Here is a 16,894-nt window from a genome sequence, read left to right as displayed (position 1 = left end):
CTAACAATAAGGTTAATTATAAGGATTTGGTTAATGTAACTCTAAAGTGAGAGATGGAGACTTTCTGTAGTCTTTGAGTCTAAAGGAGGATAAAGATCTCAGACCAAACGGTAACATCAACCTGCAGAGCTGATGGTGATCTTCAGTCACAGGCTGTTGTTTATCTCTGAGGATCTGTGTTAATGAGAAACAGGAAGGGTTCTGATCAGACTGCAGCATCTTACAGGAAGTACGGACCACTACTGATGATGGCTCATCTTTTGTTCATCTTTTGTTCATCTTTTGTTCATCTTTTGTTCATCTTTGTTCAGCTCTGCAGGATGGAAACACCGGTATCGTCAGTGCCCAACTCACTATCTATTCACGAACTGAAGGAGAAGATGTCAGAGTTAGATGTTTCTTTTCTTCTCGTGGAGCCTGGAAGTTCTTCTGTAAGGAAACATGTCGACAAAAAGACATTCTCATTGAAACAAATGGTGACTCAGCTCAGAGAGGCAGATACAGGATGGGTTATGAAGATGGATATTATTTGGTGACCATCTCTCAGCTGACCAAGTCTGACTCAGGACGGTACAGGTGTGGTAAGGGTTCATCTTTGTCGTCAGCTTCATACAAGTATATTGAAGTCATTGTTGTTGATGGTGAGTTTTACTAAATGTTTTCTCTTGTTTAAAAATATGTTTTCCTTCTCACCTTTACCTCATCTAAATCCAACGTCTTTCTGAAAGTAACCGGTAAACTGAAATAGACACGACTACACAAGTGTGTTTGAATATTGTTGTGTAGCTCACACTTATTGTTGGTTCAAGTGATATTTTAGTGCTGAAGAATTTAATCCCGGGGGCAGGAGCATATTGGTCTGTAGTAGATCCTACAGACAGCTCTATGTCCTTTTAAAAAGTAACACATTCAGTGTTAGATTGAGATCAATAGAAATATTACAAACAGCTGAACTGGTTTGTGGCTGCGGTCGGGCTTTAAAGGAATACTTTACCCCTAAATTACCATTTTTAGATGAATTACTCATCCTGAAAACTGTTACCTTGAATTTATGTGAGAAAACTCCCAAAATGGAGAACAGTCTTCAAGAATGTCAAATTAATTGGGAGCTGTGTTTTACGACAGCAGGAGTATATTAAAGCATCTGTTAACTCCAACAACTCATGCTGTATAGCCCTAATGTCATTTATTGTATGCTCACTCCTCCCCTAAAACATTCATTCTGCTTAAACCTCACCATTTAAAACACTTCTGCATAAAAAGCCTCACGCTGGTGAGGGTGCGCTCCTCTTTTCTCAAGAACAGTTAATGCAGAAGTGTTTAGATCAGGAATGTTTTAGGGAGGTTATGAGCATATGAATTCAAGGTACCTCAGGGTGAGCAATTAATACAAGTGATCATTTCAAGGGGTAAAGAAATCCTTTCAAAGTAAATGTCCTTCTTTGCAACAGATCTTCCTAAAGTTCACATTATCTGTTAACGTAATCAAATACTATTTATAAATCAAATTAACAAACTATTTCATTCAAGCATTCAAATCTAATATTAATCCAAAATATAAAGATATCAACTGTGGGCACAATGTAAGATAATGAGTTGCTAAATCTCCGTTGAAGAAATTCAGTTAAAAAGCTGTTTTATTTAGTAGTCACACTTCATCCCCAGTGACTGTCTTTCTTTTTTCAACAGCAATGCTGGATGAATATACTTCTGAAGATATAACCATTTCCACGAGACCTGGAGGAAATATTCTAGTTGAATGCTCCTTTAGTCAATATATGAGAGGGAAGTACTTCTGCAAGGAAGAATGTGAAGGAGACATTCTTGTTGAAATGACTTCCAAAGATACTGAAAAAGGCAGATACAGGATCAGATATGTTGAAGGATCAAATGAAGGATTTGTTTATGTGAGCATCAAACAGCTGACCCAGTCTGACTCAGGATGGTACAGGTGTGGTCTGGACAGAACTTCCTCTGAACATCTCTACCAGAGGTTTAGACTCACCGTCACTGATGGTGAGTTTCTGCTTGATAATGAAAATGTTTGTTCTTGTCTCTGAAGACAGTTTTCTCTGACAGCTGCTGAAGTTTAAACTCACTTTAAAAGAGTTAAGCTGATACACACACACACACACACACACACACACACACACACACACACACACACACACACACACACACACACACACACACACACACACACACACACACACACAGGAGGATCTGATTTCTCTCATCAGGACTTCTTTGTGTCTGCTTGTTTTTGTTCACAGCTCTGACCTCTTCTACTCCTTCATCATCCGTCCCATCAGCATCCTCACCAACAACAAACCAAAGTGAAAGCTCCCTGACTACAGCAGCCTCCTCTAACACCACCGAGCAGCCTGAAACATCAACAACTAGAGGTACATACACAGGGTTTTGATAGAGGAAGTTTCCCGAACAACTTATGAGACATGATAAAGCATGGGAATGGCCATCACATCATTCCATCCTAATGTTCTGTGCCTTTTCTACAATCACAACCTGTACATCTGAATTAGCATCTTTCAAAACACGTTACAAAGTACATTTTAAAATGCTGCACCTTTTTTAAATCAGGTTCCCAGCATTCAAATGATTTACTGCAAATACTGTTGACCTGTTGTCTTCAGCTAAAGATAACCTGTCCCCCCCCCCCCCCTAAAAAACTAAATGGATTACGGGGTCTCTAAGTGTTAGATGTCATAGTTTACCATTACCTCTTCAAACAACCACAGGTGTGGTCCTGTATGTGGGTCTGACTCTGGCCGTCCTGTTCATCGTGTCGTCACTCTCTGTGCTGGTATTCTGCAGGAAGAGGATCTGTAAAGCCAAAGGTGAAGAACCAGGTCACACACACACACACACACACACACACACACACACACACACACACACACACACTGTTGCTTAGTTTAAAGGTTTTGTTATCACTGGAACTGTTAGAGCGATAAGCCTTCAGTTGTTGCTGTTCAGAGGAAACAGGTGCTAGGTTTATGCTTTGTAAGTTGCAACATCACTAACACAGAATAAATAAACTGCCTGGCCAAAAAAAGGCACACATTCGCTGTGGCATCGTTTCCACGAGCTTCTGCGATGTCACAACATTTATTTCTGTCCTGCATTCATTTTTCTCCAACATCTTGTATTGATGACGGGAGAGTCAGACCACTGCGCAAAGTCTTCTCCAGCACATCCCAAAGATTCTCCATCGGGTTCAGGTCTGGACTCTGTGGTGGACAATCCAAGTGTGAAAGGATGTCTCATGCTCCCTGAACCACTCTTTCACAATTTGAGCCCGATGGATCCTGGCATTGTCCTCTTGGAACACGCCTGTGCCATCAGGGAAGATGGATGGATGGGTGGATGGTCCCAATTTGGGGACATTTTTGCATTGCAGCAGCTCAATAAAAAACAGCAATAGAAATGTATGAAATATACATACAAAATAAAATAAAATAAAATATAGATATAAAGTAGGATATTGTATATACATTAGGTGTTAGAGGAATGGCATATTAAATAGGATCTAAATGTGAAATGAACAGCGTTCAAGTCCAGTAGTGCAATAGAAGCTGTGTATAAGGGTTAGCCAGAGGTGAATTGTTCAAAATCCATTGATGGAATAACCTGGTCCTTCAGTATATTCAGGGAGTCAGCTGACCTCATTCTTTGGGCCCATAACGTTGCTGAACCTAGACCAGAACAACTGCTATTTATTGAACTACACAGTGATGTGATTAAGAAAAAACCAATTTAAATCTTTATCAAACGTGACCGCAAATCAGGATCCCCACAAGTATCATGCTATTTTTAGTCCAGCAGTGGCTCAGTCAGTAGGGGCTTGGACTGGGAATCGTAGGGTCGCCGGTTCAAGTCCCCGAACAGACTTGAAATATGGAAGTGGACTGCTACTTGGAGAAGTCTCAGTTCACCTCCTAGGCCCTGCTGTGGTGCCCTTGAGCAAGGCACCGGACACCTCCAATCCCCCCTCCCCATTGCTCCCCGGGCGCTGCACGATAGCTGCCCACTGCTCCTAGTACTAGGATGGGTTAAATGCAGAGGACTGATTTCACTGTGTGTGCTCTGCTGTGTGCATGTGTGTGACAAATAAAGAGGGTTTCATCCTCCAACTCTATCTTCTATTTACACACGTAAACATACATTATACATTGCAGCCATAGCTTGTTGTTTTTCCTTGAAACCATATTTTATATACTTTTACAATGTGTTAAGTCATTTAAATCTGGCAGGGTGGTTAATGACTCCATATAGTTTATATTCTGTGGTTTACAAACTCAGAACACATCTATTTATCTTGTTTTACTCAGGTTTTAATGGTTGGCCCAGATATTGGTTGAAATGGGGATAACGTGAACATCTGAACTGAGTGTTTTTCCCAAAGTACTGTTGTGTTTTTCAGAACCTCATGTGGAAACACAACATGCTTCTGCACCAGAGGTGAGTGTGAGAAAACCTGAGCATCGTATTAACTCAGTTTTCTGTAGACCGATGAAGTGTACACAGATCTATGTGAGATCTCCTGGGGAAATCTCTTCAATCTGCACTGAAGCTAAATAAAGACAACCAAACTGATCCAAACCCAATGATTTCTACAGCGTTGTCGCTGCAGCTAGTTTAAAAAATACACTAATAATGTTTTCTTCTCCAGGCTGAAGACGACCCGGGTCAACCCGTCTACTCTGAGATCACATTTGTCAGCGGTGTCCAAGGTGACGCTGACTGTGTCGTCTACTCTGTTCCTCGGGTGGACTCTAGCTCTGATGAGCCCCCTCTGTACTCACTGTTAACCCAGAGCAGAAGCTAGTGTGAATTAAGCCGCCGGGGGAATATTCTGAAACAGAGAGATGGTTCTGGAATACGTTTAATATTATTAAGACCATCTCTTATTTCAAACCTGCTTAGAATGACCTGCTCATGTGAGGATAAATCCTGCTCTGCTCTCCTTCACAGACGTGCCTCTTCAACAGTTTGCTTCAGGTTACTGTTCCGTAATGACTTGTTTGAATTGTTTTGTATTTATATTTGGATTCGCACCATTTTTTATAGAGTTTATTTTTGATATTGTATTTTATATCAGCACTCTTCCTGCTCTGTACTGCAGCTGCTGCACAACACCTTTCCTCTGGATAAAAATAAAGTTCTCTTAAGCAAATGATGTTTATTGTTGGCTTGAAACAAATGATGCTTTACTTAAAAGGAAAAGAAAGCTGCTGTTTGAATAAGAATCCATAGAAACCTCCAAATATTTGCAACAATTAATATCAGATTAAGGTCCAAATTGTGATCTGTATTCCCAGGATGCTCCTATTAGCATTTACTAGCATATATTGTAGCTTCGCCCTTTTGTCCACAGACTTCACATGGAATAATGTAAATGTTGAAAGCAAGATATATTATTTTGCTGCATTAAGTTACAAAGTTTTAAAGTGAAACCATACGTGATACACATGCAGCTGCAAGAGAGGAGGGTAAAGCTGTGAGTGTTTTATTTTAAGCAGGGACTCCATCGTTTAGAGAAGTGAACACCTGATGGTTTGCCGGTGAAGAAGAGAGGCAGCGTTCAACCATCACAGCCTCCAACATGAAGGTCTGCCAGACTCTGATCTTCCTCGTTCTCAGTGAGTACACTTTGTATTTCTGCCATTTTTCCACAACGCCTTCTTCATTTCTGTATTTAATGTGAAACCTCCCCCAGCTGTGTGATCATCAGGTGTTATATTTTTTATCAGTCGGTCTTGTTTGTTTGTGTGGGTAAAGGTGTGACCAGCCTACAGAGTACGAGACATAACAAGCTTTTTCGGAGACCCTGCTAGATGCTCCCAAAATAATGTTTTCAGGAAGTCATTGCAAACACAAGCCTTTTCTGACTTCCTGGTTGATAAATCAGTCAATATACCCTTTTAGATTGAAAGCTCTGGGGTTCATTAAGTTGCTTTTTCTGGAGATTTCAACAATATATAACAGTCTTATGGTTTGTTCAGCTGTCATGGAGAAGTGGCGGGTTAAAAATCATTTAGCAAATTTAACTTGATTGACTGAGAGAAAATTCAAATGTAACTCCTGTAAAAGCTTCTGGATTAATTCAGCTCTGTTTAACTTAACAGTGTTCATATCATTGACTGTGTATGGAGACATTCATACGTTTGTGTCTGAAGTCAAAAGTTAAACATAAAAAAAGTTCTATCTTAATTTTGACATAATTTATGTTCCTACTGCGTCATGGAGCTGCCATGTTTTATGTCATGCAATAGGTTTATCGTGTCCTATATGTTTAAATAAAGCTGATTTTCCATTTTGTTGGTTGATAAAAGACATAAGTCTTAATGAATGTCATTTGTCATACTTGCTTTTGTGAAAGTTTGACAGTTTGACGAGTACATTTTTACAATATTCAAAGAACCAATCACTGTTGGACTGTGATTTACCGGGCAGCTTGTTGTTTTGTAATTAGTATCTTACAGGAAGTACCGACAGTAACTGTTTCTTTTCTTTTCAACAGCCCTGCCGGGTCCAAGCACTGTTCTTGTCGCTGCAGGAGGACACCCTGTCTTTACCGGGACTGAAGGAGGAAATATTTCAGTTCATTGCTCCTTTTTCTTTTCAGGAATAAGGAAGTTATTTTGCAAACAGGACTGTGAAGAAAGCATACTCATTGAAACAGCCAAAGACAGGGCTACAACAGGCAGATTCAGCATTGAATATAGCAAAAAAAATTATCTGTCACATCATGTTCATGTTAGCATCACAAAGCTGACGAAGTCCGACTCAGGACGGTACAAATGTGGTGTGGACAGATTTTTGCTTCCAAACTCACATGATGTGTTGGAGATCATCGTAGAGGATGGTGAGTTTTTACTGAAAGACAAAGCATGCTTAGGTTTAGGGGTCCAAAAATACCAAATATATGTAATCTTAAAACTGTTAACATTTATCACTTGAAAGCAACATTTCCAATTCTTAAAGGGCCTTGTTATTCTCATTTCAGGTTTCATTTCAGTATGTAATGTCTCTCCTGGGACATGTCTCCATGCTCTAATGTTCAGAAAGCTCTTTATGTTTCTCATACTGCCTGTGTTGTAGCACCTCTCTTCACCCTCCGTCTGAAACCAGAGCCCAGTCTGCTCTGATTGGTTACATGGATAAAGTTTTATTTGAATGTTATTCATAAGTATTATATGTTATCACAACAAATCAAATACTTTAGACATTTCAGAGTAAATTCTCTAAAGTACTGCCACTATTATTCCACATCATTTCGTTGTGTCTTCGTTGATCACAGCTCCGACCACCTCGGAACCAGAGGGGACTCGTCAACCTTTTCCGTCTGAAGTTCAGTCAGCTTCCACACCACCAGCACCTCAGAGTCAAAGCTCCAGTTTAAGAAGTTTCACATCCTCATCATCTTCCGCTGAAATCCCCACCCATTGTGTGCAGCAGCAGATGGAGGGAACAGCAACACCAGCTGCAGGTACTTTTCAGATTAAGGGTTCAAATTCACTTTGAAACTGAAGAGAAACGAAGACTACTGAACGGTTCCTATGGGGTTAGTCAGGCCACATCGAGCCAGGAAGTAAAGTTATATTGCCTCTTCCCCACCGCCCACTACACTTAGCATCAAGTTATGAAGGTATTAAACAAAACATAACAAGGTGTTTGGAACAAGTAAATGTTTCTAAAACATGACTGCATGCCACATAGAAGTGCAACAGGTGCTACTCAGCTTCTATGTTTTGAAGAATACAATGTGAAGGTTTTTCCACACCACCTATGCCATTGCAGTCTTAATGGTGTGACACTGATTTGAATACAATGCGTTCTTATTTAGTATCAAAGGTGAACCAATGCTCGGAGTGTGTTTGAGTTTGTTTATGTGGGTACTGAATCATTTGTGTGTAACCCACCGCAGGGGCGCCGCTGTATGTCGGGCTTATTGTGCTCGCCAAGATCATCCTGTTATCTCTGGCTGTTCTGTACTCCTGCAGGAGGAGGGCCCGGGAACACAGAGGCAAGGCAACAAGAAACACATTTGAAACGGCCATTTGTGCATGAATAATGATATTTTCTGATCTGTAAATCCAGAATTATTACCTTTTTGCCAGACAAACATAAGGTGAAAGGAACAGTATTGGATACTATGACTAATTTAGGTTTGATGCGCTTTACCAAGGAGGCCTACAACCTGGAAGTACTGCCTTGATATTGGAGAGATTTCGAAGGACAGCTGTGTAATGGAGCATTTGTTGTCTCCTTTGAAATGGTTTCCTTTATCATTGATTTATTTAATCTTTCTTGGTGCTTTAATTTGTATTTACCAATGTGTGTTTGTATATCAACAATCATATATAATGTCAGAGTAAAATGGAATGACTTTGTGGTGAAAATAAAAAAATAGGTAGCTTTGCCTCTGTTCATGTTCATCAGTGTTCTTTGGGTTTTTTCAGAGTCTCCTGTGGAGGCAGAGTATGCTTCTGTCTCTAAGGTGAGTTTGAGGAAAGTGAAGACATCAAAGCATCACTAGTGTTTGGGAAACTAGCTGATATGAATACAAACCAAACCTCTATTCTCCTGTAGACCAACAAAACCACACAGAGCAGACCTCCTGCTTCAGTTTACACGTACGCCAAATACACCAAACCAGAAGAAGGTCAATCCGATGACGACTACAGTTTGGTCGGACCCATCGGTATCTCTGCAGCCAGTCCTCAACACAAAGTAAGGAGAGCCTCTCAGACACAAAGGTGGTGGTTTCTTTTGACTTTTATTCACCGTGTTGTTGGGATCCCAGCTTTCTAACCTAACCTTCAATAATTAGAATCAAAACATCTTTATGATCGTTATACTCCAGGTTTCTCTCTGCAGCTGAAAGATGAACACAGTAACAGCAGCAATGAGAAAAATAGAGGGCACTACTTAAATGTAATGTATGAATTTATAAAGTTACAGGTAGAACATTTACACATTTTGCTGGTTGTTTATAAATAGATGTTTTAAAAAAGCAGAAGATCAATCATTCTTTAAATTACTTTCGAGAAGCAGGCTTTTTTTATTCTTTAACACAGGAAAGGGTGTGGACATGTGACACTCAAAATACATCGTTTTTTACTTTAACACTCTGTTGCTCCTTGGTGAGAGCTTTGTATTGTGCTGTAAAATATAGGTATAGTTTCTGTTTGTATAGTTGCTCTTAATGCCAAAAGACGCTAATATATATACCTTTTTATAAAGTGTATTTGAAAAGATAGGTATTAGACCACATCAATTGTGTTCATCAACAGAAAGCTTTTACAAGCAGGAACCAGATGGACTTGTGGTCAAACCACAGACCGTTTCGAGGAGGAAGTCCTCTGTGAGAGGGAGGAGAACTTTCAAAAGCAAGATACTAATGTTGAGCAGGAGTTTTAAAACAAAGTATATAGAGCCTATAATGTCTTTTCCTAAGCGATATTATAAATGGGGGCAATAGAGTGATTTAATGTGAGATTTTCAGCTTGATTATTATTATATTTTTGAGCACAAGAGTAAAAACAAAGTCATCTTTCTAGCCTTGGTGCTCTGTAGGTTAGTTATACATCAGTTATAAACTTGACTTCTTTTTCTGTGGCCAGGCTGCGAATGATTCCAGTGAACTCATCTACTCTGAAGTGAAATTTCCTCTGGTTACCGCCTCACCCCTCAATGCCCCCTCTCGTGCCAATGATGTCATCTACTCCATGATTCGGGTGGAGGCGAGCTCTGAAGCCAAACTAAAGGGGGACGCTTCACCGCCTCTAGACTCTACTAGTACTCTTCCTCAGCGGTAACCTCTGTGCTTCTCGCTTCCTCTCTCGGGGCTGACGGCTACACAGGAGGTATTTTGCATGAGTATTATTAACACTTTTAGTTTTCTTCCTCCAACCTCCTTTGAGAAGTGGCGCGTATTTGTAACATAACCAGACATTTACGAACAATCTGTGTTAGAGAGCTTCCTATCTTTAAACAACCTTATCTTTAATAAGTTTGATTGGTATCAGAGCAGGTAAAATCTCCAACCTAAATTGCAAGAACTGAATAAAAAGAATTCCTAATTTCAATTTATTTAATTAATTAATTAAAGATAATATAGATTTTTTACACAAAAGCACATTTAATTGACCCATACAGAACAGAATATTATTTATTAAATAGAATGCTTTCTTCTATAAAATCGTACCTGAATATAACTAAATAAATAACAAATTGCAGAATTCTCTTTTTTAATGTAAAATGAATCAAATATAATGGTTCGTTGGGCCTCTGCTGGATGGGCTAAAAAATGTATTAGAGATTTTCCTATCAACCTCTAAGGCTTGAATTCACTTCCTCCTTCTCTGTTTTTTCCACTCAAAACTACACAAATAATATGATTATAGGTGTATCATGTAACTGTAATAACTGTAGTTATTATGATGTAGTTGCTGCTCTTCTCTGTGGTCGTAAAACAAATAAAAACTAAATAAAATAATCTGATTGAAGAGTTTCCTGTCAGTCTACGTTCAGGACCTGCACCTTTGTCTCTACAACTCCTCCTCTACTTTCTGTTTCAACATTTCCTATAAATATTGTCAAACCTCCAAACCTCAGTGATAAGAACCTCACACTGTGGTGAATGTGTCAGAATCACATAGAGCTGAATGCTTTCACCAGCAGCGTCTAACCACCATGCTGTGGCCTCAGTGTCTTTGTGTTCAGGAAGCAGCTACCAGAAGTACATCAGTGTTACCAGGAGAGGGCAGTGTGCACTCTTTGAAATACATGCCGTGCAAAACACAGAAGAGATGATTTTGTTTTCATACAACAATATCACAACCCTCTGCCACAGCTATAATAATAATAATAATAATAATAATAATAATAATAATAATAATAATAATAATAATAATAATAATAATAATAATGATAATAATAATGATAATAATAATAATAATAATAATAATAATAATAAAGATAATAATAATAATGATAATAATAATAATAATAATAATACTAATAATAATAATAATAATAATAATAATAATAATAATAATGATAATGATAATAATAATAATAATAATAATGATAATAATAATAATAATAATAATGATAACAATAATAATGATAATAATAATAATAATAATGATAATAATAATAATAATAATAATAATAATGATAATGATAATAATAATAATGATAATAATAATGATAATAATAATAATAATGATAATAATAATAATGATAATAATAATAATAATAATGATAATAATAATAATGATAATAATAATAATAATAATAATAATAATAATGATAATAATAATAATAATGATAATAATAATAATGATAATAATAATAATAATAATAATAATGATAATAATAATAATAATAATAATAATAATGATAATGATAATAATGATAATAATAATAATAATAATAATGATAATAATAATAATAATAATAATAATAATAATAATATAATAATAATAATAATAATAATATAATAATAATAATAATAATAATGATAATAATAATAATAATAATGATAATAATAATAATAATAATGATAATAATAATGATAATAATAATAATAATAATGATAATAATAATAATAATAATAATAATAATAATGATAATAATAATAATAATAATAATAATAATGATAATAATAATAATAATGATAATAATAATAATGATAATAATAATAATAATAATAATAATGATAATAATAATAATAATAATAATAATAATGATAATGATAATAATGATAATAATAATAATAATAATGATAATAATAATGATAATAATAATAATGATAATAATAATAATAATAATAATAATGATAATAATAATAATGATAATAATAATAATAATGATAATAATAATAATAATAATAATAATAATGATAATAATAATAATGATAATAATAATAATAATAATAATAATGATAATAATAATAATGATAATGATAATAATAATAATAATAATGATAATAATAATAATAATAATGATAACAATAATAATGATAATAATAATAATAATGATAATAATAATAATAATGATAATAATAATAATAATAATAATGATAATAATAATAATAATAATAATAATGATAATGATAATAATGATAATAATAATAATAATAATGATAATAATAATGATAATACTAATAATGATAATAATAATAATAATAATAATAATGATAATAATAATAATGATAATAATAATAATAATAATAATAATAATGATAATGATAATAATAATAATAATAATAATGATAATAATAATGATAATAATAATAATGATAATAATAATAATAATAATAATAATAATAATGATAATAATAATGATAATAATAATAATGATAATAATAATAATAATAATAATAATAATGATAATAATAATAATGATAATAATAATAATAATAATAATAATAATGATAATGATAATAATAATAATAATAATAATGATAATAATAATAATAATAATAATAATAATAATAATAATAATAATGATAATGATAATAATCCACTAAAGCTTTGATTCTGAGGGAATTTCTTCAAATTTGGCACTAACGCCCACATTGACTCTGAGACGAACTGATTATAATTTAGTGGTCACAGTTCAAGGTCACTGTGACCTCACAAAACACGTTTTGACCAGAGGGTTCATACCAATTTATGATGATTTTACACAAATATATAAAAGGATATAGGACGATGTAAACTGCGTCTTATGTAGAAATGATCTTTTTGATATATGTCCTCCCCTTATATAAAAACAATATTTATATGAGGGAAATATATGTTTGGATATATGTCCCCCCGTCTGCTAAAATCTCTTTTTTTAAAGGGTCCGCCCTTATGTAAGAAATAGTTTTGTAACCACGAGGCGGTATTTTAGTTGTTGTAATGATTCTTAAAGTAAAAGTATAATATTTTATGAATTCAAAGAGGAAGGCAGGTTAGTCTTGTGTGAGGGATATCTGGAGGCAGCTCCTAAAAACAGAGACACTTTTTACCGGTTTACTGTGTTGCTTAACGAGGGTGGGTTTGCCAAGTTTGATATTTTGGGGGAAATTTCCTTTTTCACACGAACAAGATAAATGTGTAGAATAGAGGACCTAAGGTGCTGGTAACTAGATTTTAAAAAATCTTTTTGAAACTGAAAGGTTGCTTGCAGTATAAGACTTTAAACTAGAATAAAGGTAGCTGATCTAAATATTAAAATAAAATATTTAGATCCACATAAATTAAGTACAAATGCGCACATAGTACTAAAATATATTCATCGCTAAAAACGTGTATCTTACAATATATACAGTTGTGTTTACGTACTCATAAAGATGTCGTTTCACGTTGCATTACTCTTAGATTATTTAGTATTTACCCGTACATTACCTTAAGGGTAAATGCTGCTTTGTTGTTAGGAAATGGAAGTTGTTCTTGTTAGACAGGGTTCAGTTTCAGGTTATGCATTAGGAAATGAATAAAAGTACAGCTGTGTGTGTGTGTGTGTGTGTGTGTGTGTGTGTGTGTGTGTGTGTGTGTGTGTGTGTGTGTGTGTGTGTGTGTGTGTGTGTGTGTGTGTGTGTGTGTGTGTGTGTGTGTGTGTGTGTGTGTGTGTGTGTGTGTGTGTGTGTGTGTGTGTGTGTGTGTGTGTGTGTGTGTGTGTGTGTGTGTGTTTTACAAGGAGAAATGAGGCAGCAGCGGGCGCAGCACTCATAAGCTTAATGGCTCTGATTGCCTTACAGGATTTATTGACGTGTAATTAAATCAAACTGTTAACCCTTCTTCAGTTCATCCTCACATCTCGTTCTGCATCGCTGCTGCTCTTCCTCTCTAACTCTACCCTCACACTGACGGCGATGACAGGTCGTCTTCAATATGTATAAGTTGTGTGTGTGTGCGTGCTGCAGTTTCATAGTGCTCTGTATTCCAGTCCTACAGTCTGAGTCACACTTACGGTAAATATCCATGTAGAAGTAGAAGGAGGGTAGGTGAGTGAGTGAGTGCGTGCGTGCATGCGTGTGTGCTTGTGTGTATGCGTGTTGGCGCTTGATGACATGTCCCAGACAATGCCAGACATGAGAGAAGGACATGTGAGAGGAGAGAGAAGGATCCAGATCTGCAGTATTGATCACTTGCATCTTAACCCTCGGTCCTCGCCCACACACACACACACAGGTTAAGTGAATTAAGGCTTAAGTGAGGGAAGACATGGAGATGGAGGAAACGGGTGGAGGAGACTGAGGCACAAACACAACCTGCAGGAGGTGGAGGAGATAATGGAACTGCTTGAGGGGAAACTCAATTTGCTGAGCAGACGCAGATCAGAAGATGAAAATGAAAGCCAGAGTGATTCAGGCAGACATGGAAATAACCAGCTTTTCTCTAAAGGTCACGGTGCTTGGTATTTTCCTCAGAGCGCTTTCACTTTTTTATTTTGGCCTTGTTGTTGTACGGCTCCGGGGAGTGCAGTGTCATTCTGTCCGTTGATTGGCCCATTGATGTCCAGACTAATAGCTATTGGAAGGATTGTCGTGAGATTTTGAGGGAACATTTGTGGTTTCTAGAGGATGCATTTGTCTGATTCCCTGAACTTTCACAAGCAGCTTGAAGTGTTAAATTCTTCTCTGTAATATCTCAACAATTACTGAATGGATTGTTCCAGATTATGTATTTCTGACATGGCTTTTTTATTGGTTTTTGTTATTAAATGTAAAAGATTATTGAACGATGTTTGGTCGTATTTGGTTCCGACATTCATGTAGTTTGAGGCTAGCTAAGTGTTCGCTTTAACGCCTCAGCTTACTGTGTGTTTACGGCTTATTAGCAAGTTAGCATGCTACTGTGCTAAACTCTGCCACTCCTTAGCTTTAGCATGTTAGCATATATGTTTCATCATTGGTGCAGGAAGACACGTTTTAAATTCCTTACATAAAACAGTCTTTAAAGTCATGAACACATTGTTTGTCTTTATGACTTTAAATTTGTTTTCAGGACAGTCAAAAACAGTTTCCAGCATCTGTTTGTCCACTGATAGAGCGGCAATCATTTTGGATATCTTTATTATTAGATTTGTTTTTGTATTGCTTAGCAGCTCCGGTACATGTGCAGCCTGGTGTTGTTTCAGAGGAAGAGGAACAGCTGAGGGAAATAATAACAAAGAAGAACAAAAATCACACACAACCTGGTCACTGTAACAGAGCTCCAAACGTATGTAGCTTCCTGCCAGAGAGAAACCCTTAAACACAGACACTCTCCCTGTCCATCTGTCACACACTTTCTTTCTTTTTGTATCCCACACACACACACACACACACACACACACACACACACACACACACACACACACACACACACACACACACACACACACACACACACACACACACACACACACTCACTCAGGGGAGGAGTGGGGCTGTTTTGGCTGCCTACTCTGTTTGGCAGATAACAAAATGCCACCTATGTGTCTCTGGCTTTGAGTCCGGATAGGATAGAACAGCATTTCCATTTCATTGCCCAAGAGGAGGAGGTGGAGGACGAGGAGGAAGGGAAGGGTGGAGCTTAGCGGGAAAAGCCTACAGAGGGAGACGGAGATTGTGTGTGAGAAGATTCTAGCTGCTTCTGTCTGTGATGCAACTGAAACGGATCTGAAGTGGCAGCTATCAGACTGCTGAGTTCGTCCAGCTTTCTAATATCTGTACTTTCAAACATGGTCAGAACATTCAAAAGTTGACAGGAAAATTAGCCATCAAACATGCTGAATATTTCAGAATTTAACATTGTGTGTGAGTAATGTGATAAAGGCGCGTCATACTGAAAAAAGGACAAAGGCTTATTGTCCCAGTATCTCCTAGTGTTTTTGAACGGTTGAGTCTCACAGCTCTCACAGACCCTGTTCGCAGCAGCAACTTTCCCTTTAACAAACCCCCCCGACAGACAGAATCACAAGCTAATGAGTTAAACTTTGACATTCAGCCACTAAGCGCCCTTTCACACCTACCTCGTTTCATACCAGACTTATAGACTTTCAGTTTCATTCTTACAGATGTGAAACCTCCCTCTGACCGCAGCCCAGACCAAAAAGCCAAAACCTTGGTCTGACTCAAAGAGGTTCTCTTGGTGTGAGTAAAAATAAACTACTAAGGTGATGGTTCGAACCCATTACAGGACATTATGCAGGCTACAGTTAGTAGGGTTTTTAGATCTGGAAAAATGGGGAGACAAGGAGTCAAAATATTTGTAATGGTCCGATTGACTTTACTTAAACATTTGGAAACTGACACTTTTTAAAAAAAATTTACATGGATGAGAGAGAAAGTCAGCACTCGGTAAACAACACAATTTAGTGTTAAAATATACACTCTTGTGTTATAAATCAGCACTGTGGGTGTTAGATTAAGCACTATTAAAGAGTTCAAATATGTCACTTTAACTTCCCAGGGACTTTTACTTAAACACCAGGAATATGTTTTATCTTTAAAGCCATAACAGTTGAATTTACACCGAGGATGTTGCTTATAAAATGCATCTTTTTGAGACGCTTTTTCCCTTATCGCCTTCCATATGTGTTAGAATACTTATTCAAAGTGACCTCTATCATTTTTATAAGTCCATTTTTGTTCTCTGATTTGATTACAGTCCTATACGAGCCAAGCCCCAGTAAGAAAGCCCGAACAGAGGAGAGACAGATAGGCTGGAGATGGAGAGAGGTAAAAATAGAGGAGGAGGGGGGTAGCACGGAGGTAAAGAAGAAGGGAGGGGCACCAGGTCCCAAGGGAGAAGTGAGAGAGAGAGGGAGAGAGAGAGGGGCTGATGTCATCCCTGTGAAGCAGCCAATCAGAGAGCAGCAGAGA

At 36.6% G+C, this 16,894-nt stretch overlaps 1 protein-coding gene across 4 annotated transcripts; it reads left to right on the top strand.

Moving 5' to 3' along the window:
- The first annotated feature begins 2,272 nt into the window (after positions 1–2,272).
- LOC134870246 (CMRF35-like molecule 9) lies at positions 2,273–10,488 on the top strand. 4 transcript variants are annotated; one of them, XM_063892352.1, is made up of 9 exons: positions 2,273–2,405; positions 2,760–2,858; positions 4,694–5,663; positions 6,545–6,889; positions 7,325–7,513; positions 7,952–8,050; positions 8,487–8,524; positions 8,617–8,757; positions 9,651–10,488. In XM_063892352.1, the coding sequence occupies exons 3-9, from the start codon at positions 5,627–5,629 to the stop codon at positions 9,843–9,845; spliced, it is 1,044 nt and encodes a 347-aa protein (XP_063748422.1). In that variant the 5' UTR covers positions 2,273–2,405; positions 2,760–2,858; positions 4,694–5,626; the 3' UTR covers positions 9,846–10,488. The 4 variants fall into 4 exon arrangements, with proteins under 4 accessions (XP_063748422.1, XP_063748434.1, XP_063748433.1 ...); XM_063892364.1 differs by lacking the exon at positions 9,651–10,488 and adding an exon at positions 8,891–9,641; XM_063892363.1 differs by lacking the exon at positions 7,952–8,050.
- Positions 10,489–16,894: the final 6,406 nt, after the last annotated feature.

Source organism: Eleginops maclovinus, chromosome 1, assembly GCF_036324505.1.
Source record: "Eleginops maclovinus isolate JMC-PN-2008 ecotype Puerto Natales chromosome 1, JC_Emac_rtc_rv5, whole genome shotgun sequence".
Taxonomy (NCBI): Eukaryota; Metazoa; Chordata; class Actinopteri; order Perciformes; family Eleginopidae; genus Eleginops; species Eleginops maclovinus.
This window is presented reverse-complemented; position numbering and strand designations above follow the sequence as displayed.